At 39.0% G+C, this 25,334-nt stretch overlaps 1 protein-coding gene across 1 annotated transcript in view; it reads left to right on the plus strand.

Annotated features, from left to right (window-relative positions):
* The first annotated feature begins 915 nt into the window (after window positions 1-915).
* The window catches only part of LOC133615567 (protein HID1), a 43,732-nt gene continuing 19,313 nt past the window's right edge, over window positions 916-25,334 (plus strand). Inside the window, exons 1-10 of the mRNA XM_061974255.1 lie at window positions 916-1,100; window positions 2,401-2,550; window positions 11,046-11,216; window positions 14,083-14,199; window positions 18,536-18,642; window positions 18,715-18,831; window positions 22,297-22,504; window positions 22,572-22,628; window positions 22,697-22,837; window positions 22,916-23,006. Of these exons, the coding sequence (XP_061830239.1) occupies window positions 1,035-1,100; window positions 2,401-2,550; window positions 11,046-11,216; window positions 14,083-14,199; window positions 18,536-18,642; window positions 18,715-18,831; window positions 22,297-22,504; window positions 22,572-22,628; window positions 22,697-22,837; window positions 22,916-23,006 (1,225 nt within the window). The 5' untranslated portion in view covers window positions 916-1,034. The remainder of the gene's footprint in view (window positions 1,101-2,400; window positions 2,551-11,045; window positions 11,217-14,082; window positions 14,200-18,535; window positions 18,643-18,714; window positions 18,832-22,296; window positions 22,505-22,571; window positions 22,629-22,696; window positions 22,838-22,915; window positions 23,007-25,334) is intronic.

The following is a 25,334-nucleotide window of genomic DNA, read 5'->3' on the forward strand; positions in this document are numbered from 1 at the left end:
TAGGGTCGGCATAGCTCGGTTGGTAGAGCGGCCGTGCCAGCAACTTGAAGGTTGCAGGTTCGATTCCCGCTTCCGCCATCCTAGTCACTGCCGTTGTGTCCTTGGGCAAGACACTTTACCCACCTGCTCCTAGTGCCACCCACATTGGTTTAAATGTAACTTAGATATTGGGTTTCGCTATGTAAAGCGCTTTGAGTCACTAGAGAAAAGCGCTATATAAATAAATATAATTCACTTCACTTATGGCTGTCCATATGATCTTATTGTTCTGTCTTTATATATTTTTTTCAATTGGAATATATTTTTACAGTCTTTTATCTCATTGTAAAGAGAATTCCATAGTTTAACCCCCACCACTGATATACACATTTGTTTTAAAGTTGTCCTTGAATACTGATGTTTGAAATGACCTTCATTCTCAGTAGTGATGACAATCATTTTTTGTAAATCTGCTGGTAATGTTTTACTTTTAGCCTTAAACATAACACATAATGTCTGTAACTTTATACAAGTTGTTTTATTTATTTTATTTCTGCTTGTATTTCTTTTATTCGGGTTTCATTGTTGTATGGTTTCTTTTTCTGTGATATCGATCCTCCTGGGTGTGAAATAAAAAATGACTACATAACTAAATTAATTAATCTATTAATTTATAATTTAAAGATGCTTTTATTTACTCGAGTTTGATTAATTAAAAATGTAGCCAAAAGATGTCGCTGTTTACAATGGGATCGGCGAAATATATTTTATATATCGCTCCATAAAAAAATATTAATTGACAACGATAATGGTGGTGTTTGTAATTTAATAAATTTCAAACATAACATCTACTAAATAGTTGGAATATTTTTAAATAAGAATTTATAAATAAAAGAGGCTTCAGACGGCGTCTCAAACCCGGAAGTGACACCTTAAGCCCGCCTCCTTCAATGACTCAAGCTAAAGGACGGAGGAGAGCTTAACGAGGATTCTCAGCGGCAGCGGTGCCGTCATCGTCATTATTGTTATTGTTTTTAAAGGGGAAATAAATAACAATGGGCACCACCGACTCCAAACTGAATTTCCGGAAAGCAGTGATTCAGCTGACAACCAAAACACAGGTTAGACCCAATCGTTGCAAACGGAGGAGATAAGACAACGCATTTAAAAAATTAAAAAAAAAACACGCACAGCCCATATGTCGCGTTTTCTTCGCATCAATAGATGTATTTACTCTGTATATAAATGTGATGGACGAAAACAATATCCGATTTTGTGACGTAAACACCATTAAAACCCATATTCCCACCGTATAACCTCCAGGTTCTGTAACAGCTTCTTCCCTCAGGCCGTAAGACTCTTGAACGCATCATAATTATCCCCTCAATTCCCTCCAAAATGGATTAACTCGCTGCAATAAAAAAGACAATATAACATATTCCCATAAACGTGGATGCATATGGAAAAGTGCAATATATTTATCTGTACAGTAACCTATTTATTTATTTATATATGCACCTTATTGCTTTTTTATCCTGCACTACCGCATGCGGCTCTTTAGCGCCGCCCTAGTGGCTCTCTGGAGCTTTTTAAAAAATGTATGAAAAATGGAAAAAGATGAGGGGAAAAACATTTATTTTTTGTTTTAATATGGTTTCTGTAGGAGGACAAACATGACGCAAGCCTCCCTAATTGTTACAAAGCACACTGTTTATATTAAACATGCTTCACTGATTCGAGTATTTGGCGAGCGCCGTTTTGTCCTACTAATTTTGGCGGTCCTTGAACTCACCGTAGTTTGTTTACATGTATAACTTTCTCCGACTTTCTAGGACGTGTTTTATGCCACTTCTTTTTCTGTCTCATTTTGTCCACCAAACTTTTAACGTTGTGCATGAAAGGTGAGTTTTGTTGATGTTATTGACTTGTGTGGAGTGCTAATCAGACATATTTGGTTACTGCATGACTGCATCATTATGCCTAATTTGTAGCTATATTTGAGGTCATTTAGTTTCCTTTAAGTCCTCTTAATTCAATTTATATGTCATGACACACTATCTGTATGTAATATGGCTTTTAATTTTTTTGCGGCTCCAGACAGATTTGTTTTTGTATTTTTGGTCCAATATGGCTCTTTCAACATTTTGGGTTGCCGACCCCTGAGCTAAGGTAACGAAATTTCGTTCTTATCTGTACTGTAAAGTTCAAATTTGAATGACAATAAAAAGGAAGTCTAAGTCTCTAATGATAGTGTTAAATCAAAGCTGGGCTGGATGCAGCAGGTGCATGCATGGTGCTACATAACACTGTTTACATTGCTGTCATCACAGGGCAAACCACACAACAATACAGCATGACCAGACAATTACATGCACAATGCACCGTCCATGTCATATAACCTGTTCTGTTTTTTTTTTACAGCCCGTGGAAGCCACAGATGACGCCTTCTGGGACCAGTTCTGGGCCGACACCAGCACCACGGTGCAGGATGTTTTTGCACTAGTTCCAGCTGCAGAGATAAGAGCTCTGCGAGAGGAGTCGCCCTCCAACCTGGCCACTCTGTGCTATAAGGTGAGCACAATCGCATGGCTCGCTACGTCATGGAACGTTGCTTGCCAACGCAATTGCATGTCACGCTCCCGAATGTGGAAATAAGTGAGTTACCTCCCTCCTCTAGCTTTTTTTCCCCCCCTCCCGCTTCCTGCCTTTGTCTCTGAAGTCGCCCGTCGCAACAACACGCTGATAGGATCATGTTGGGGTCAACAAAGTTAGATAATATATTCATATGTTGACCAGATGCCTTATTTGCAAAACCCAAAACCAGTGAAGTTGGCACGTTGTGTAATTGGATAATCCTTTTCAACTTATATTCAATTGAATAGACTGCAAAGACAAGATATTTAATGTTCCAACTGAGAAACTTAATTTTTTTTTTGCAAATAATCATTAACTTGGAATTTAATGGCAGCAACACATTGAAAAAAAGTTGGCACAGGGGCATTTTTACCACTGTGTTACATGACCTTTCCTTTTAACAACACTTTGGGAACTGAGGAGACCAATTTTTGAAGCTTTTCAGGTGGAATTATTTCCCATTCTTGCTTGATGTACAGCTACAACAGTCCGGGGTCTCTGTTGTGGTATTTTATGCTTCATATTGCACCACACATTTTCAATGGGAGACAGCTTTGTACGACAGACAGCCCAGTCGAGTACCCGCACTCTTTTACTATGAAGCCACGTTGATGTAACACGTGGCTTGGCATTGTCTTTCTGAAATAAGCAGGGGCGTCCATGATAACGTTCCTTGGATGGCAACATACGTTGCTCCAAAACCTGTAGGTACCTTTCAGCATTAATGGTGCCTTCACAGATGTGTAAGTTACCCATGCCTTGGGCACTAATACACCCCCATATCATCACAGATGCTGGCTTTAGAACTTTGCACCTACAACAGTCCGGATGGTTATTTTCCTTTTCATTCCAGAGGACAAGACGTCCACAGTTTCCAAAAATAATTTGAAATGTGGACTCGTCAGACCACAGAACACTTTTCCAAGTTGCATCAGTTCATCTTAGATGAGCTCAGGCCCAGCGAATGCGACAGCATTTCTGGGTGTTGTTGATAAATGGCTTTCGCTTTGCATAGTAGAGTTTAACTTGCACTTACAGATGTAGCGACCAACTGTAGTTACTGACAGTGGTTTTTTGAAGTGTTCCTGAGCCAATGTGGTGATATCCTTTACACACTGATGTCGCTTTTTGATGCAGTACTGCCTGAGGTACGGAAGGTCACGGGCATTCAATGTTACGTGCAGTGATTTCTCCAGATTCTCTGAACCTTTTGATGATATTACGGACCGTAGGTGGTGAAATCCCTAAATTCCTTGCAATAGCTGGTTGAGAAATGTTGTTCTTAAACTGTATGACAATTTGCTCGTGCATTTGTTCACAAAGTGGTGAATCGCCCCATCCTTGTTTGTGAATGACTGAGCATTTCATGGAAGCTGATTTTATACCCAATCATGGCACCCAATTAGCCTGTTCACCTTTGTGATGTTCCAAATAAGTGTTTCTTAGTCTTTTTTGCCACTTGTGCTAGCTTTTTTGAAACATGTTGCGGGCATCAAATTCCAAATGAGCTAATATTTGCAAAAATAACAATGTTTTCCAGTTTGAACATTAAGTATCTTGTGTTTGCAGTCTATTCAATTGAATATAAGTTGGAAATCATTTGCAAATCATTGTATTCTGTTTGTATTGACGATTTACACAACGTGCCAACTTCACTTTGTACTTAACTGCAGAGAGTACCAAGCCTCTGTTAGGGACATTAAGAAATAAAATACAGTGGTACCTCAATGTAAGAGTGTTTTAGATAAGAGCTCATTGTTATGCTTTAAGTTGTAAGCATTAGTTGTCATAGCAAATGTCACAGTGAACCCTGTAAGATCCGACCAAAACATCTGATCTTACTCGCTGGCATTAGCTTATAGCTAGAAATGGACATAGCTTTGTTTTCCAACCATTGGAAAAAATAAAGTGAGCGTGAAAGACATTACTGAGAAGAAGAAGTGGATGCTATTTAATTGATCAAAAACATGACAGCGTTAACTAGCCACCGTGGCAAAGCAGTTTGAACATAGCACTGACATTGTGAAGCAGAATGAGTGGACAACATCAGCCAAGGACATTAAAATAATATCTAAACAGCAGACATTTATCCATGAAAATATAGAGAAGCTGGAAGAAGATACCAGAGAAGTCAAAAAGTCCAAGTTAAATCCTGTACAATATCATTACAGTACTTCATAAAACTACTCTAGTTATCAGTAGTACATTATTCTGTATTGTTTTAAATATTTTATATTATTTATATTTTATATTTAATTTTTCTAAAGACATGTCACATGTTAAAATTGTGCCGTTTTGCAGTGGTCCAAGCACCAATTAAGTTGAATTTATTCATTTTATTGAATTTGTGATACAAGTGTTTTGGGTCAAGAGCTCCCAAGAGCTACCATAGAAGTCCAAAAGTCCAAGTTAAATCCTGTACAATATCATTACAGTACTTCAGAAAACTACTGTAGTTATCAGTAGTACATTATTCTATATTGTTTTAAATATTTTATATTATTTATATTTTATATTTAATTTTTCTAAAGACATGTCACATGTTAAAATTGTGCCGTTTTGGAGTGGTCCAAGCACCAATTAAATTGAATTTATTCATTTGAATGAATTTGTGATACAAGTGTTTTGGGTCAAGAGCTCCATCACAGAACCGATTAAGCTTCAAATTTGTGGTGCTACTGTAAACACAAATACATATACTAATACAGTTTTGTTTTTTTAAACATTAGCTTTACAGGTGCCACCTCTGGTCTGTATACTAGACTCTCTGACAAGTACCGGTAGTTTGAGTTTCTTTTTTGTTATGCCATTAAAATCGTTACCATCCAATCCCAAATGATACTTTTTGAATATAATTGACATAATATAAATACCATATAATTATAGTAAAAAATATATTAGTAAAACATGTTTTATTTATTCAGCACCTTTTTGCTTTCTTCACTGCACTTTTATTCAGCAATGGAATTAAAATGGTGACCCTCCATCCCATGTGATTGAAATAATAATGATATATAAGTAATACATATGTGTTGAATACATTGATAATGAAATATTAATACTTGAAAGAAATTCCATTTGAAAAAGTTTGTTCTTTTCAGATCAATGATGAAATATTTAGTAGCCTTTGTTTTTGAAAGCTTCAGCTTCACAGATGCCATGTACAGTATTGATCTAACACACAGGTGTCAAACTCTAGGCCCGGAGGCCAGATCTGGCCCGCCACATAATTTTGAATGGCCCGTGAAAACTTGGAAATAATATGCATCAATAAAGTACTTTATCTTTCTTTCTTTTGATATTTTGACAGGAAAAAAGACATGTACTGCATGCAGTTATATATCTTTTAAACTTTATCTAATAGTGCAACAGATATTATATTATCATACATTCAAATCATTTTGGGGTGAACACATACATACAGTAAATATCTACTTAGCCTTATGATTTCAAAGCAAGTTATCCATCAAATTGTACACTGTAAACATGACTTATTTTTATTTTTAAACAGCTCGGTCTTCAGAATCCTACATTTACAGTAATACACTGTGAAAACAGCAACCATACTGTACATTTTATGGTAAAATTCTGCCATTTTTTGGACCGCAAAATCTACAGATTTGTTTTATCTTACAGTGTAGGTAAAATATACATTTACTAATCAAATACATAGGTAATGGTGTGACAATATCATGCGGCTAACCTTTATACATGTACAGTCGCGATCAAAAGTTTCCAATAATTTCTACAACTCTTATTTTTTTGTGATAGAGTGATTGGAGCACATACTTGTTGGTCACAAAAAACATTCATGAAGTTTGGTTCTTTTATGAATTTATTATGGGTCTACTGAAAATGTGACCAAATCTGCTGGGTCAAAAGTATACATACAGCAATGTTAATATTTGCTTACATGTCCCTTGGCAAGTTTCACTGCAATAAGGCGCTTTTGGTAGCCATCCACAAGCTTCTGGTTGAATTTTTGACCACTACTCTTGACAAAATTGGTGCAGTTCAGCTAAATTTGTTGGTTTTCTGACATGGACTTGTTTCTTTAGCATTATCCACACGTTTAAGTCTGGTCTTTGGGAAGGCCATTCTAAAACCTTAATTCTAGCCTGATTTAGCCGTTCCTTTACCACTTTTGGCGTGTGTTTGGGGTCATTGTCCTGTTGGAACACCCAACTGCGCCCAAGACCCAACAACGGGGCTGATGATTTTAGGTTGTCCTGAAGAATTTGGAGGTAATCCTCCTTTTTCATTGTTTCATTTACTCTCTGTAAAGCACCAGTTGCATTGGCAGCAAAACCGGCCCAGAGCATAATACTACCACCACCATGCTTGACAGTAGGAGTGGTGTTCCTGGGATTAAAGGCCTCACCTTTTCTCCTCCAAACATATTGTTGGGTATTGTGGCCAAACAGCTCCATTTTTGTTTCATCTGACATCACATGGACAAAGATAAAACCTTCTGGAGGAACGTTCTGTGGTCAGATGAAACAAAATTGAGCTGTTTGGCCACAATACCCAGCAATATGTTTGGATATCTGATATATATAAAGTACATATATATGTATGTATATATTTATGACTCTTTATGACAAACTCTTCCAACTAAATGTGCCCCCGAGATCAAAAAGTTTGCGGACCCCCGATATAGTCAAGCAAACGAGAAGAAAAATCACTTACTTTTTGCACATGTTTATTCCCAGAGGTTTAATGATGAATCTGTCCCTGAAGTTTTATGGAAATAAGTGCTGTAGTTCTTGTGTAGTTTTGCCTACCAAAATATATATATATATATTTTTTTTAATTAATCAAATCGTTTTCCTCGTCCCTGAACTGTCATCTTATGCCATCTAGTTTGTTATGATGTGTTGTTTATGTTTGCTCATTTTATGTTTTGTTTACAATACTTTGTTAGGTGTGTGGCTTTACAATTAAGGTTTGTTTCATCTGACATCACATGAACAAAGATAAGACCTTCTGGAGGAAAGTTCTGTGGTCAGATGAAACAAAAATTGAGCTGTTTGGCCACAATACCCAGCAATATGTTTGGAGGAGAAAAGGTGAGGCCTTTAATCCCAGGAACACCATACCTACCATCAAGCATGGTGGTGGTAGTATTATGCTCTGGGCCTGTTTTGCTGCTAATGGAACTGGTGCTTTACAGAGAGTAAATGGGACGATGAAAAAGGAGGATTGCCTCCAAATTCTTAAGGACAACTTAAAATTATCAGCCCGGAGGTTGGGTCTTGGGCGCAGTTGGGTGTTCCAACAGGACAATGACCCCAAACACACGTCAAAAGTGGTAAAGGAATGGCTAAATCAGGCTATAATTAAGGTTTTAGAATAGCCTTCCCAAAGTCCTGACTTAAACCCCATTGAGAACATGTGGATCACGTGGAACATGTGGATCAATCACTGTCCCTGAAAACCTCAAATAAAGCCAGAAATCTTGGGGTTATTTTAGATTTTGATTTACATTTCGACAGTCACATCAAATCAGTAACAAAATCGGCCTACTATCACCTCAAAAATGTAACAAGACTTTATTATTAGCCTTTATTTAACCAGGTAAAATCCCATAGAGATCTTTGATCTCTTTTCCAAGGGAGACCTGGCCAAGAGGGCAGCAGCAAGGTTACATTAAAAACAGTAAACAAATACATAAAACATCACATTTACAACATTAAAACTTGCTCACATGACACATGTGCATACAGACAAGGTAGACTGCAGTCCTTTCACAGAAGCTTTAAACTCATTCAACGTAACTAGGGTTTGAAGTTTAATATTCGATTGTTGGTTATTCCAAGCCTTCGGTGCTGAAAACCTAAATGCTTTCTTGCCCAGTTCAGTTCTTTCTTTGGGGACGACAAATTGCAGAACATTCATTGAACGAAGATTGTGACTTCCTTGTTTCTTTGTTAAAAGACAAGACAGATAAGATGGAGTGATACCCAGAATGGTTTTGTAGATGAAAACATACCAATGATTGAGGCGTCGAGCACATAAAGAGGGCTCATGTCAGCTCAAGACTTAGAAAAACTTGTAAATGCCTTTATTACCAGTAGGCTAGACTATTGTAATGGTCTCCTTGCAGGTCTTCCCAAAAAAAACTGTCAGGCAGCTACAGCTTGTTCAGAACATTGCTGCTAGAGTTCTAACAAAGACCATAAAATGTGAGCACATTACACCAATTCTTAAATCCTTACATTGGCTCCCTGTACATCAGAGAATTGATTTCAAAATCCTCCTGCTCACATATAAATCACTACATGGTCTAGGGCCGAAGTATATCACTGATATGCTCCCACTATATAAGCCCTCTAGATCACTAAGATCTTCTGAGACCAATCTGTTAGCGGTTCCCAGAGTAAACTCAAATCAAAGGAGAGCATCATTCAGTCACTATGCAACAAATAGCTGGAATAAACTTCCTGAAGATGTCAGACTTTCCCCAACTCTGACTACTTTTAAAACTAGACTGAAAACTTTTATGTTCACCTCAGCTTTCAGCTAAATCTTTTAACTTTTAAAGGGGAACATTATCAGCAGACCTATGTAAGCGTCAACATATACCTTGATGTTGCAGAAAAAAGACCATATATTTTTTTAACCGATTTCCGAACTCTAAATGGGTGAATTTTGGCGAATTAAACGCCTTTCTAATATTTGCTCTCGGAGCGATGACGTCACAACGTGGCGTCACATCGGGAAGCAATCCGCCATTTTCTCAAACACCGACTCAAATCAGCTCTGTTATTTTCCGTTTTTTCGACTGTTTTCCGTACCTTGGAGACATCATGCCTCGTCGGTGTGTTGTCGGAGGGTGTAACAACACGAACAGGGACGGATTCAAGTTGCACCAGTGGCCCAAAGATGCGAAAGTGGCAAGAAATTGGACGTTTGTTCCGCACACTTTACCGACGAAAGCTATGCTACGACAGAGATGGCAAGAATGTGTGGATATCCTGCGACACTCAAAGCAGATGCATTTCCAACGATAAAGTCGAAGAAATCTGCCGCCAAACACATACCAATCGTTGGTTAGAAGGCGATCGCCGAATTCGTCCTCGCTTTCTCCCGTGTCGCTGGCTGTCGTGTCGTTTTCGTCGGTTTCGCTTGCATACGGTTGAAACCGATATGGCTCAATAGCTTCAGTTTCTTCTTCAATTTCGTTTTCGCTACCTGCCTCCACACTACAACCATTCGTTTCAATACATGCGTAATCTGTTGAATCGCTTAAGCCGCTGAAATCCGAGTCTGAATCCGAGCTAATGTCGCTATAGCTTGCTGTTCTTTCCGCCATGTTTGTTTGTGTTGGCTTCACTATGTGACGTCACAGGAAAATGGACGGGTGTTTATAACGATGGTTAAAATCAGGCACTTTGAAGCTTTTTTTAGGGATATTGCGTGATGGGTAAAATTTTGAAAAAAACTTCGAAAAATATAATAAGCCACTAGGAACTGATTTTTAATGGTTTTAACCCTTCTGAAATTGTGATAATGTTCCCCTCCGTCCGCACTGTTTTTATTTTTATTGTCTGCATTTTAATTTTGCTTTTATTTTCTTTCATTTCACTTTGTTGTCTGTGAAGCACTTTGAGTCTGCCTTGTGTATGAAAAGCGCTATACAAATAAAGTTGCCTTGCCTTGCCTTGCCTTGCCTGGACAATGCTGAAGAAACAAGTCCATGTCAGAAAACCAACACATTTAGCTGAACTGCACCGATTTTGTCAAGAGGAGTGGTCAAAAATTCAAGCAGAAGCTTGTGGATGGCTACCAAAAGCGCCTTATTGCAGTGAAACTTGCCAAGAGACATGTAAGCAAATATTAACATTGCTGTATGTATACTTTTGACCCACATTTTCAGTAGACCCATAATAAATTCATAAAAGAACCAAACTTCATGAATGTTTTTTTGTGACCAACAAGTATGTGCTCCAATCACTCTATCACCAAAAAATAAGACTTGTAGAAATGATTGGAAACTCAAGACAGCCATGACATTATGTTCTTTACAAGTGTATGTACACTTTTGATCATGACTGTATGTCATGTCTGCTGTACTTGCATCATGTTTTGTTTACATTGACACATCAGTCATGGTATAGGACAGTTATTAAAGTCACATGGAAGGAGACTATGCGTACTTATTTATTTATGTGGACAGATGAATATTGGTCATTTATTATTAAAGGATGACTTTATTTGGGGCAATTGTGTTGATTAGAGCCACATATGGTGCTGACGGGCTAATTAGATGCTCATATATAATACATACATATACATAAATGTATCAATAGACTCAAATGAAATATATATGCTATTAATGATTATGATATTTTCTAGCTGATAAAAGCCTCTCAGTTTTTTTTACCTAAACTAAACAGAAGAATAACATGTTTTATGCTGCGCTTCCTCAGGCCGTGGAGAAACTGGTGCAGGGCGCCGACTCGGGCTGCCCCTCGGAAAGGGAGAAGCAGGCGGTCTTGAACTGCACCCGCATTCTGACCCGCATCCTCCCTTACATCTTTGAGGACCAGGACTGGAGAGGATTCTTCTGGTCCACGGTGCCTGGCGCCGGGCGAGCCGGGGTGAGCGTCCGCATGGCGGCAACACACATCTAAAAATACACGCGAGGTTAAAGTTAATCAGGAATGAAGGGAATGTGGATTGTGTTGAGGATGTGGTTTTGATGCTTACTCACTGCAGCCGTTAAATGAGCGCTTAAGGGACTTTCCTCATTCTAGTCTAATATTCACCTGTTATGTTTTCATTCATTTACGCGGGGGTCAGCAACCCGTCGCTCTAGAGCCACACGCGGCTCTTTAGCAGCACTCATGGAGCTTTTTCAAAAATGTATGCAAATGGTAAAAAAATGGGGTGAAAAATATGTTTTTTGTTGTCATTTGGTTTCTGTAAGAGGACAAACACGACACAAACCTTCCTAACTGTCAGAAAGCCCAATGTTTAATATGTTTGTGTGTCTGCTTCACACCGTCTTTGTCTCATTTTGTCCACCAAACGTTTTATGCTGTGCGGGAATGCATAAAGGTGAGCTTTGTTGATGTTACTGACTTGTTGGAGTGTTAATCAGGCATGACTGCAAGCTAACCGATACTAACATGCTATTTCGGCTCGCTGTATGTACATATTGCATCATTATGCCTCGTTTGTAGGTATATTTGAGCTCATTTAATTTCCTGTACTTATGTCCTCTGTGTATTCAGTTTATTTTTCCATGTTTCATTACACATTGGTTTTGATAGTAGGCTAATGTAGCGAATATAGCCACTTACATCATGTGTTGTCTTCATTATAACACTTATATAAGACTTTTAAAGCCATTTTGATAGTAAGCTAATGTAGCTAACATAGACACGTACATCATGTGTTGCCTTCATTATAACACTTATATAAGACTTTTAAAGTCATTTTGATAGTAGGCTAATATAGCTAATATGGACACATCATGTGTTGCCTTCATTATCACACTAATATAAGACTTTTAAAGTCATTTTGATAGTAGGCTAATATAGTTAATTAGCCACTTACATCATGTGTTGTCTTCATTATAACACTTATATAAGATTTTTAACATAATTTTGATAGTAGGCTAATGTCGCTAACATAGACACGTACATCATATGTTGCCTTCATTATAACACATATATAAGACTTTTAAAGTTATTTTGATAGTAGGCTAATGTAGCTAACATAGACACTTACATCATGTGTTGTCTTCATTATAACACTTATATAAGACTTTTAAAGTCATTTTGATAGTAGGCTAATATAGACACACCATGTGTTGTCATCATTATAACACTTATATAAGACTTTTCAAGTCATTTTGATAGTAGGCTAATATAGCTAATATAGACACATCATGTGTTGCCTTCATTATAACACTTATATAAGACTTTTAAAGTCATTTTGATAGTAGGCTAATATAGCTAATATAGACACATCATGTGTTGCCTTCATTATCACACTTATATAAGACTTTTAAAGTCATTTTGATAGTCGGCTAATATAGTTAATTAGCCACTTACATCATGTGTTGCCTTCATTATAACACTTATATAAGACTTTTAAAGTCATTTTGATAGTAGGCTAATATAGCTAATATAGACACATTATGTGTTGCCTTCATTATCACACTTATATAAGACTTTTAAAGTCATTTTGATAGTCGGCTAATATAGTTAATTAGCCACTTACATCATGTGTTGCCTTCATTATAACACTTATATAGAGACTTTTAAAGTCATTTTGATAGTAGGCTAATGTAGCTAACATAGACACTTACATCATGCATTGTCTTCATTATAACACTTATATAAGACTTTTAATGTAATTTTGATAGTAGGCTAATGTAGCTAATACAGATACTTACATCATGTGTTGTCTTCATTATAACACTTATATAAGACTTCTAAAGTCATTTTGATAGTAGGCTAATATAGACACTTACATCATATGTTGCTTTCGTTATAACACTTATATAAGACTTTTAAAGTCATTTTGATAGTAGGCTAATATAGCTAATATAGACACTTACATCATGTGTTGCCTCCATTATAACACTTATATAAGACTTTTAAAGTCATTTTGATAGTAGGCTAATATAGCTAATATAGACACTTACATAATGTGTTGCCTTCATTATAACACTTATATAAGACATTTAAAGTCATTTTGATAGTCGGCTAATATAGCTAACAGATACTTACATCATATGTTGTCTTCATTATAATGCTTATAAGAGACTTTTCAAGACATTTTGATAGTAGGCTAAGATAGACACACCATGTGTTGTCTTCATTATAACACTTATATAAGACTTTTAAAGTCATTTTGATAGTAGGCTAATATAGCTAACAGACCCTTACATCATGTGTTGTCTTCATTATAACACTTAAATAAGACCTTTAATGTAATTTTGATAGTAGGCTAATGTAGCTAACATAGACACTTACATCATGTGTTGCCTTCATTATAACACTTATATAAGACTTTTAAAGTCATTTTGATAGTAGACTAATATAGCTAATATAGACACATCATGTGTTGTCTTCATTATAACACTTATATTAGACTTTTCAAGACATTTTGATAGTAGGCTAAGATAGACACACCATGTGTTGTCTTCATTATAACACTTATATCAGACTTTTAAAGTCATTTTGATAGTAGGCTAATGTAGCTAACATAGACATTTACATCATGTGTTGCCTTCTTTATAACACTTATACAAGACTTTTAAAGTCATTTTGATAGTAGGCTAAAATAACCACTTACATCATGGGTTGTCTTCATTAAAACAGTTATATACCGGTAAGTCTTTTAATATTTCGCGGCTCCAGACCGATTAATTTTGTGTATCTGTGTTCCAATATGGCTTTTCCAACATTTTGGGTTGCCGACCGCTGATTTAACTGAATCATATATTTCTAGACGGAGGAGCTGGACGATGACGAAGGAGCTCGACCCCTGGCCGAGTCGCTTCTCCTGGCCATCGCCGACCTCCTCTTTTCCCCGGACTTCACCGTGCACAGCCACAGAAGAGGCCCGGTAAGAATGCAGCGTCCTCCATTGCTGCTGCTGCTGCTGCTGTTAACCACAAATATGATCAGGTTTCACTTTAAACTGTTTCGTCCCTGCTGAAAAGTCACCCAACTAACCTGTCATCCAAGTTTTGGAAAAAAAAAAAAAGTCTTCCCACTGATGACGGCTATACTGTCAGTCATAACAGGAAGACTTTTGTCCCTAATGGCAGTAAAGGGCTGCTGTTGCAAGTCTGACTCAATCGCAATTTGACCTGTTTTCGTGTTATCATTGCACCACCTGTTTGTTTGTTTGTTCTTTCACATAGTCGCCTTATGGAAAATGTTGCCTCATGAAACAGGTTATAACCAGTTCACTGCAGTTCACATGATCAGCATTAACTACAGTAACTCACCACCATGAGAACTTCTCACATTTGACCATTGTTTTTCTTTTATTGCAGCATTACTTCCCAAGGGATAATACAAACCCCGTTTCCATATGAGTTGGGAAATTGTGTTAGATGTAAATATAAACGGAATACAATGATTTGCAAATCCTTTTCAACCCATATTGAGTTGAATATGCTACAAAGACAACATATTTGATGTTCAAACTGATAAACATTTTTTTTTTCTGCAAATAATCATTAACTTTAGAATTTGATGCCAGCAACACGTGACAAAGGAGTTGGGAAAGGTGGCAATAAATACTGATAAAGTTGAGGAATGCTCATCAAACACTTATTTGGAACATCCCACAGGTGAACAGGCAAATTGGGAACAGGTGGGTGCCATGATTGTGTATGAAAGTAGATTCACAAACAAGGATGGGGCGAGGGTCACCACTTTGTCAACAAATGCATGAGCAAATTGTTGAACCGTTTAAGAAAAACCTTCCTCAACCAGCTATTGCAAGGAATTTAAGGATTTTACCATCTACGGTCCGTAATATCATCAAAAGGTTCAGAGAATCTGGAGAAATCACTGCACGTAAGCAGCTAAGCCCGTGACCTTCGATCCCTCAGGCTGTACTGCATCAACAAGCGACATCAGTGTGTAAAGGATATCACCACATGGGCTCAGGAACACTTCAGAAACCCACTGTCAGTAACTACAGTTGGTCGCTACATCTGTAAGTTCAAGTTAAAACTCCTATGCAAGGCGAAAACCGTTTATCAACAACACCCAGAAATGCCGTCGGCTTCGCTGGGCCTGAGCTCATCTAAGATGGACTGATATAAAGTGGAAAAGTGTTCTGTGGTCTGACGAGTCCATATTTCAAATTGTTTTTGGAAACTGTGGACGTCGTGTCCTCCGGACCAAAAAGGAAAAGAACCATCCGGATTGTTATAGGCGCAAAGTTGAAAAGCCAGCATCTGTGATGGTATGGGGGTGTATTAGAGCCCAAGACATGGGTAACTTACACATCTGTGAAGGCGCCATTAATGCTGAAAGGTACATACAGGTTTTGGAGCAACATATGTTGCCATCCAAGCAATGTTATTATGGACGCCCCTGCTTATTTCAGCAAGACAATGCCAAGCCACGTGTTACATCAACGTGGCTTCATAGTAAAAGAGTGCGGGTACTAGACTGGCCTGCCTGTAGTCCAGACCTGTCTCCCATCGAAAATGTGTGGTGCATTATGAAGCCTAAAATACCACAACGGAGACCCCCGGACTGTTGAACAACTTAAGCTGTACATCAAGCAAGAATGGGAAAGAATTCCACCTGAGAAGCTTAAAAAATGTGTCTCCTCAGTTCCCAAACGTTTACTGAGTGTTGTTAAAAGGAAAGGCCATGTAACACAGTGGTGAACATGCCCTTTCCCAACTACTTTGGCACGTGTTGCAGCCATGAAATTCTAAGTTAATTATTATTTGCAAAAAAAAAAATAAAGTTTATGAGTTTGAACATCAAATATGTTGTCTTTGTAGTGCATTCAATTGAATATGGGTTGAAAATGATTTGCAAATCATTGTATTCCGTTTATATTTACATCTAACACAATTTCCCAACTCATATGGAAACGGGGTTTGTATTTCGGAAAACCTTGTTGCGTTGCATTGTTTAATGCATCCAGCGGCGCATCACAACAAAATGAGGCATAATAATGTGTTAATTCCACGACTGTATATATCGGTATCGGTTGATATCGGAATCGGTAATTAAGAGTTGGACAATATCGGATTTCGGCAAAAAAGCCATTATCGGACATCTCTAACTATCACACTAAGCACAACCATCTTCCTTGGGAAACTGGGCCTTGTGGTGGTAGATGCATCATGGTCTGGGGCTGCAGTTATCGGAGGGAAAACATAAATCTGAACATAGCTAATAACATGGGTGCCAAAACTATGGTCCCGGATCCGGCCCAACAGCGTCCACAATCCGCCCCATGTACAGTTGTGGTCTAAAGTTTACATACACTTGTAAAGAACATAATGTCATGGCTGTCTTGAGTCATTTCTACAACTCTTATTTTTTTGTGATAGAGTGATTGGAGCACATACTTGTTGGTCACAAAAAAACATTCATGAAGTTTGGTTCTTTTATGAATTTATTATGGGTCTACTGAAAATGTGAGCAAATCTGCTGGGTCAAAAGTATACATACAGCAATGTTAATATTTGCTTACATGTCCCTTGGCAAGTTTCACTGCAATAAGGCGCTTTTGGTAGCCATCCACAAGCTTCTGCTTGAATTTTTGACCACTCCTCTTGACAAAATTGGTGCAGTTCAGCTAAATGTGTTGGTTTTCTGACATGGACATGTTTCTTCAGCATTGTCCACACGTTTAAGTCAGGACTTTGGGAAGACCAAAGCCTAGCCTGATTTAGCCATTCTTTTACCACTTTTGACGTGTGTTTGGGGTCATTGTCCTGTTGGAACACCCAACTGCGCCCAAGAACCAACCTCCGGGCTGATGATTTTAGGTTGTCCTGAAGAATTTGGAGGTAATCCTCCTTTTTCATTGTCCCATTTACTCTCTGTAAAGCACCAGTTCCATTGGCAGCAAAACAGGCCCAGAGCATAATACTACCACCACCATGCTTGACGGTAGTTATGATGTTCCTGGGATTAAAGGCCTTGCTTTTTCTCCTCCAAACATATTGCTGGGTATTGTGGCCAAACAGCTCAATTTTTGTTTCATTTGACATCACATGGACAAAGATAAGACCTTCTGGAGGAAAGTTCTGTGGTCAGATGAAACAAAAATTGAGCTGTTTGGCCACAATACCCAGCAATATGTTTGGATATCTGATATATATAAAGTACATATATATGTATGTATATATTTATGACTCTTTATGACAAACTCCTCCAACCCAATGTGGCCCCGAGATCAAAAAGTTTGCGGACCCCCGATATAGACAAGCAAACGAGAAGAAAAAACACTTACTTTTTGCACATGTTTATTCCCAGAGGTTTAATGATGCATCTGTCCCTGAAGTTTTATGGAAATCAGTGCTGTAGTTTTTGTGTAATTTTGCCTACCAAAATAAAACTTCTTCTTTTTTTAATTACCGTATTTTTCGGCAGTTTTTTTCATAGTTTGGCCGGGGGTGCGACTTATACTCAGGAGCGACTTGTGTGCGAAATTATTAACACATTAGCGTAAAATATCAAATAATATTATTTAGCTCATTCACGTAAGAGACTAGACGTATAAGATTTCATGGGATTTAGCGATTAGGAGTGACAGATTGTTTGGTAAACGTATAGCATGTTCTATATGTTATAGTTATTTGAATGACTCTTACCATAATATGTTACGTTAACATACCAGGCATGTTCTCAGTTGGTTATTTATGCCTCATATAACGTACACTTATTCAGCCTGTTGTTCACTATTCTTTATTTATTTTAAATTGCCTTTCAAATGTCTATTCTTGGTGTTGGCTTTTATCAAATACATTTCCCCAAAAAATGCGACTTATACTCCAGTGCGACTTATATATGTTTTTTTCCTTCTTTATTATGCATTTTCGGCCGGTGCGACTTATACTCTGTAGCGACTTATAGTCTGAAAAATACGGTAATCAAATCGTTTCTTCATCCCCAAACTGTCATCTTATGTTATCTACTTTGTTTTGATTTGTTCTTTATCTTTGCTCATTTTGTGTTTTGTTTACAATACTTTGTTAGGTCACGGTTTGTGTGTGGCTTCACAACGAAGGTCATTTAATGCCTCGTTCATTTGAGAGCGCACACTGTCCATTGCAGAAACCCACAGAAATACGATGCTCCGCTTGTATTAATTACTTTACACTGGATCTTGATTCCATTCTAGTAAATGTTGTCAATTATGTATGCGATGTAATAATGTCTAATGATTAAGTATGTGAATGTGTTTGCAGGACTCAGTGGAGAGCATGCACTCCATCGACAGCTGCGAATACATCTGGGAAGCGGGAGTGGGCTTTGCCCAGTCCCCCCCTCTGAACTACATCCATGACTTGAATCGGTGAGTCCACGTACGCTCGATGTATCCTCATCTACTCACCGGCGAAGTCATCTATTTATGATTTATTGTCAGGACGGAGCTGCTGAGGTTGCTACTCACCTGCTTTTCCGAGCTCATGTACCTGCCCGCCTCACCAGACACCACTGTCCTCAACCCCTGGGTGACTTTTTTCTGCTCCGCTGAGAATCGGTAAAACTTCATCCTCTCCTAAGTGTCCATAGCTGCTATTTAAAGGGGAACTACGCTATTTTTTTTTTAAATTTTGCACATCATCCACAATCCGTCTTTCCCTTTAACACTATATTGCCAAAAGTATTTGGCCACTCATCCAAACGATGAGAATCAGGTGCCCTAATCACCAAGCCCGGCCACAGGTGTATAAAATCAAGCACTTAGGCATGGAGACTGTTTCTACAAACATTTGTGAAAGAATGGGCCGCTCTCAGTGATTTCCAGCGTGGAACTGTCATAGGATGCCACCTGTGCAACAAATCCAGTGGTGCCATTTCCTCGCTCCTAAATATTCCAAAGTCAACTCTCAGCTTTATTATAAGAAAATGGAAGAGTTTGGGGGACAACAGCAACTCAGCCACAAAGTGGTAGGCCACGTAAACTGACAAAGAGGGGTCAGCAAATGCAGTGGTGTAAAACAGTGGTCCCCAACTACCGGTCCGTGGATCGATTGGTACCGGACCACACAAGAAATTAAAAAATAAAAATAAAAGTAAATAAATAAATAAAATTATTATTTTTTAAAATTATTTTATTAAATCAACATAAAAAACACAAGATACACTTACAATTAGTGCACCAACCCAAAAAACCTCCCTCCCCCATTTGTACCGGACCACACAAGAAATTAAAAAATAAAAATAAAAATAAATAGATAAATAAAATTATTATTTTTTTAAATTATTTTATTAAATCAACATAAAAAACACAAGATACACTTACAATTAGTACACCAACCCAAAAAACCTCCCTCCCCCATTTACACTCATTCACACTCATTCCCACAAAAGGGTTGTTTCTTTCTGTTATTAATATTCTGGTTCCTACATTATATATCAATATATATCAATACAGTCTGCAGGGATACAGTCCGTAAGCACGCATGATTGTAATTTTTTATGACAAAAAAAAAATTAAAAAAATTACCATACACCCCCCCCCCCCCGGACAAATTTTCAAGCGTTGACCGGTAGTTAGAAAAAGATTGGGGACCACTGGTGTAAAACACATCGCCACGGGGACACGACGTCCACAGTTTCCAAAAGCAATTTGGAAATGTGGACTCGTCAGACCACAGAACGCTTTTCCACTTTGCATCAGTCTATCTTAGATGAAGCTGGCAACGTTTCTGGGTGTTGTTGATAAATGGCTTTGGCTTTGCATAGTAGAGTTTTAACTTGCACTTACAGATGTAGCGACGGACTGTAGTTACTGACAGTGGTTTTCTGAAGTGTTCCTGTGCCCATGTGGTGATATCCTTTACATGCTGATGTCGCTTTTTGATGCAGTACCGCCTAAAGAATCGAAGGTCCGTAATATCATCGCTTATGTGCAGTGATTTCTCCAGATTCTCTGAACCTTTTGATGATATTACGGACCGGAGATGTTGAAATTTCAAAATTCTTGGCAATAGCTGGTTGAGAAATGTTGTTCTTAAACTGTTGGACAATTTGCTCACGCATTTGTTCACAAAGTGGTGAGCCTTGCTGGCAGTAAGTCGGACCCGTTTCCAGTGAGGGTTGGACTCCGCCAAGGGTGCCCTTTGTCACTGATTCTTTTCATAACTTTTATGGCGCATTCATGGGGTTGAGAGGATCCAGTTTGGTGGCTGCAGGATTAGGTCTCTGCTTTTTGCAAATGAAGTGGTCCTGGTGGTTTCATCTGGCCAGGATCTTCAGCTCTCACTGGATCGGTTCGCAGCCGAGTGTGAAGCGACTCGGAAGAGAATCAGCAACTCCAAGTCCGAGTCTGTGGTTCTCGCCCGTAAAAGGGTGGAGTGCCATCTCCCGAGTTGGGGAGGAGATCTTGCCCCATGTAGAAGAGTTCAAGTACCTCGGAGTCTTGTTCATGAGTAAGGGAAGAGTGGATCGTGAGATCGACAGGCGGATCGGTGCGGCGTCTTCAGTAATGCGGACGCTGTATCGATCCGTTGTGGTGAAGAAGGAGCTGAGCCGGAAGGCAACGCTCTTAATTTACCGGTCGATCTACGTTCCCATCCTCACCTATGGTCATGAGCTTTGGGTTATGACCGAAAGGACAAAATCACGGGTACAAGCGGCCGAAATGAGTTTCCTCCGCCGGGTGGTGGGGCTCTCCCTTAGAGATAGGGTGAGAAGCTCTGCCATCCAGGAGGAACTCAGAGTAAAGCCGCTGCTCCTCCACATCGAGAGGAGCCAGATGAGGTGGTTCGGGCATCTGGTCAGGATGCCACCCGAACGCCTCCTTAGGGAGGTGTTTAGGGCACGTCCGACCGGTAGGAGGCCACGGGGAAGACCCAGGACACGTCGGGAAGACTATGTCTCCCGGCTGGCCTGGGAACGCCTCGGGATCCCCCGGGAGGAGCTGGACGAAGTGGCTGGGGAGAGGGAAGTCTGGGCTTCTCTGATTAGGCTATGCCCCGCGACCCGACCTCGGATAAGCGGAAGAATATGGATGGATGGATGGATTAATGGTGTCAAATTCTTTAGTTTGATCCATAAATACTGTCGCTGCACATTGTTTACCGAATATTGCATTGGTAATCACTTCTGTTATTTAGATTAAACCCATATATGTCATGATCTGTGGTCTGGATTATGTTTTTGTTAGTTTTGGACTCTTTTAGTTCCTGTTTGCGCTCCCTTGTTGGTTTAGTTACCATGGCGACTCATTAGTTTCACCTGCCTTGGGTGTTCGGGACACGCACCTGCTCTAATCAAGAAGACCATTATTTAAGCCTGTCTTTGCCAGTCGGTCGTGCTGGCATCATTCTGTCATGACGGGGGGGTCGCAGCTTGCTGCGAGGTTTGTTCTCCCGGGAAGCAATCGGACTATTCCGGACAAGGCGTGAAGGTAGGAACATATTTAATTATTCAACTAACACTCAACGAAGTACAAAAAAACAGAAAACAACCCGAAGGCAAGCGTGCCTATCGCACGCGGAAGCTAAGTTAACTTAGGACATGAAACATGAAACTATAGACATGAAAACAACTAACCAAACTATGGCATGGAGCAACTAGCATAACTGTGGAATCAGACATGGAACGAGCAGCATGAACTAAGCAATGACGCCAGCACGTCTGACTGGCAAAGACAGGCTTAAGTAATGGTCTTCTTGATTAGAGCAGGTGCGTGTCCCGAACACCAGAGGCAGGTGAAACTAATAAGTCGCTATGGTAACTAAACAAACAAGGGAGCGCAAACAGGAACTAAAAGAGTCCAAAACTAACAAAAACATAATCCAGACCACAGATCATGACAATATACAGGCGTAAAATTACCTGCGTTGTTAGCCACTTCGTACTAGCAGTTTTTCTACTATTTAGAACGCACATAAAAGGGCAAGACTTGTGTTTGTTGTCTTACTTAGGGATTGTTAATGATGTGCAGAATTCCCCCAAAATTGCAGTTCCACTTTAACGCCGGTGTATCTCCCACCAGGCATGCTTTGCCTCTCTTCACCTCTCTGCTCAACGTGGTGTGTGCCTACGACCCAGTGGGCTACGGCATCCCGTACAACCACCTGCTGTTCTCTGACTACCGAGAGCAGCTGGTGGAGCAGGCGATGCAGATCCTCATCGTGACTCTAGAGCACGATCGAAGGGTTTCCCAGTGCATGTCCTCTCCGTCCAGTGTGGAGGAACACGAGGTTTGAAGCCAAGATCTTTCGCGTTGTGATAAAGCACCAATAACGGTTTGTGTTTCTGTCTGTGCAGTCCACCGGCCCTGAAAACCTGTTTGTCAATTATTTATCAAGAATCCACAGAGAGGAGGTACGGTTTCTAGAACTAAAAAGACACAATTGAGGATCATGTCCCTTCAAGGTCTTCTCGTCTTCCAGGACTTTGACTTTGTGCTGAAAGGCTTAGCTCGTCTGCTCACTAACCCTTTGACTCAAACGTATCTGCCCAATTCCACCAAGAAGATCCAGTTCCACCAGGAACTTCTGGTGCTTTTCTGGAAGCTTTGTGACTTCAATAAGGTGGGGCGAAGCGTTTACAAGAACATTTTATGTGAGCGAAGGCGGTAATAAAAGTCTTTGTTTGTCTTTCCATACCAGAAATTCCTCTTTTTTGTCCTGAAGAGTAGCGACGTGCTGGATATTCTGGTTCCAATACTCTACTACCTTAACGATGCAAGAGCTGATCAATGTAAGTCTTGGCTATACTTTAGAGTAATCAGTTTGCAGCTTGTATGGATGTACAATGCAGTCAACACCAGTGTTGGGTTAGTTACTGAAAACCAGTAACTAGTTACAGTTACTAGTTACTTTATTTCAAAAGTAACTCAGTTACTAACTCAGTTACTTACACCAAAAAGTAATGTATTACTGTGAAAAGTAACTATTTAGTTACTTATATATATATATATTTGTAAGGCCCCTTTTAATGCCCTTTTAGCCTTCATTTCAGTACTGTTATTGCACTGGAGAATAATACAATCTGTTGATCAACTTGACATGCATTTGCATCACTGAACTCTGCTAAACAATGTTGTCTACGTACAACACACAAAGACAAAGATATGTTTCAAAGGGCCAATTTGTTTCAGGCCAGAACAAATTGACAAAACTATTTTAAATAGCTGCAACGTAACATACATAAGTAACAAACAGCATAATAACAACGTAGCTGTAAACCAAGGAAGGCACACGCTACATACACAAAGCCTAACCAGGCGTTTTTCTCTCTCAAGGAATTCTGAAATAAAATCATGTCTGAAGCCCAGAACACTCTACACTTTACCCCAGTTTTAGTTTACAGATAAGGAAAGATTGGCCTGGCCCACTAGCATCTCTCTTTATGTTTGTGAACTTTATAGTCTATACATTTAGAGCAGGGGTGCTCATTACGTCCATCGCGAGCTACCGGTCGATCTCGGAGGGTGTGTCAGTCGATCACCAGCCAGGCATTAAAAAAATTGTCCTAAAAATGACCGATCATAAATCTTCACTATGACGTCACTTTCGTCACTTGATTGACATTCACGGCACCCGAGGGTCTTCTGAGATGACGCTGGCTGCTGCCAGCTTATTAAAATTACCGACTGGAAGGCGAGAAACACTTTATTTCAACAGACTCGGGCGCCGTACCTGTCGTCAAAACTCCAAAGACCGACTGCACAGTTGCACAGTTGTGCTAACAAAATAAGATTCTCAGAAAGCTGGCGTGCACAAGCTAGCAAGCTACGGAGTTTGCCGACAATGTATTTCTTGTAAAGTGTATACAAAGGAGTACGGAAGCTGGACAAATAAGATGCCAAAAACCAACCACTTTCATGTGGTATTGGACAGAAAGGAGGACTCAAAAATGCGGACATTATCAGCACCACTGTCTGATTCCTATCAATGCAAGTCATCAGAATCAGGTAATACACCAACTTATATTCTTGTCTTCATGAAAGAAAGGAATCTATATGTGTTAAACATGCTTGTATTATCTTTAAACACCTTTAACTTATTAACAATATTAACTATATGTGTTAAACATGCTTGTATTATCTTTAAACACCTTTAAGTTGTTAACAATATTAACTATATGTATTAAACATGCTTGTATTATCATTAAACACCTTTAACTTGTTAACAATATTAACTATATGTATTAAACATGCTTGTATTATCATTAAACACCTTTAACTTGTTAACAATATTAACTATATGTATTAAACATTCTTGTATTATCATTAAACACCTTTAATTTTTTAACAATATTAACTATGTGTTAAACATGCTTGTATTATCATTAAACACCTTTAACTTGTTAACAAAAACATATATTTCATAAATAAGTAAATGTAAATTATATATATGAATGAGGTAGATCCCCACGACTTGATCAATTGAAAAGTAGCTCGCCTGCAGAAAAAGTGTGAGCACCCCTGATTTAGAGTGATGTGATAATCAAACAGTCTAGAAGTCTAGAATGAACGAGTATATAAGAGAATTGACAGAATGTGTGTACCTTCAGTGCTGCAATGGCTCTATCAATGTTGTGCTGGCTAGCAGTGCCTCGTTAAAATCCAGCCGCTGTTGCTTAGTAGGTGAAGTGTGTCTCTCTTTACTAGGTTCATCGAAGCATGTTGCTTTTGTAGCTGTTTCAGCAGATTTGAATTGCTAGGATAGGATCTTTGATCCAAGACACAACTTACATTTAACTAAAATGTTCTTTTCTTTGTGGTCGACAAAAGAAAAGTAGTGAGAATATCTCCATGTTAAGACACTCGGCTTCGGGCTTCGCCATGTCTTGTTAGTAAACACAGACACGCCCCCTCCCACACACACACAGAGCGCGCCTCTTCCTTGTCGCCTCATCTCCGTCGCCTCTTCTGCAGCTCTCCGATAAAACAGACTCAGATCTTCTCAGTTTCTAGCCTGTACTACATTAAAAATAACGTAAAATAACGCAGTAACACATAATGTAGTAACGGTAACTGAGTTACTGAATATAAAAAAATAACGCGTTAGATTACTATTTACC

The sequence above is a fragment of the Nerophis lumbriciformis genome, linkage group LG22, assembly GCF_033978685.3.
Source record: "Nerophis lumbriciformis linkage group LG22, RoL_Nlum_v2.1, whole genome shotgun sequence".
Classification (NCBI taxonomy): Eukaryota; Metazoa; Chordata; class Actinopteri; order Syngnathiformes; family Syngnathidae; genus Nerophis; species Nerophis lumbriciformis.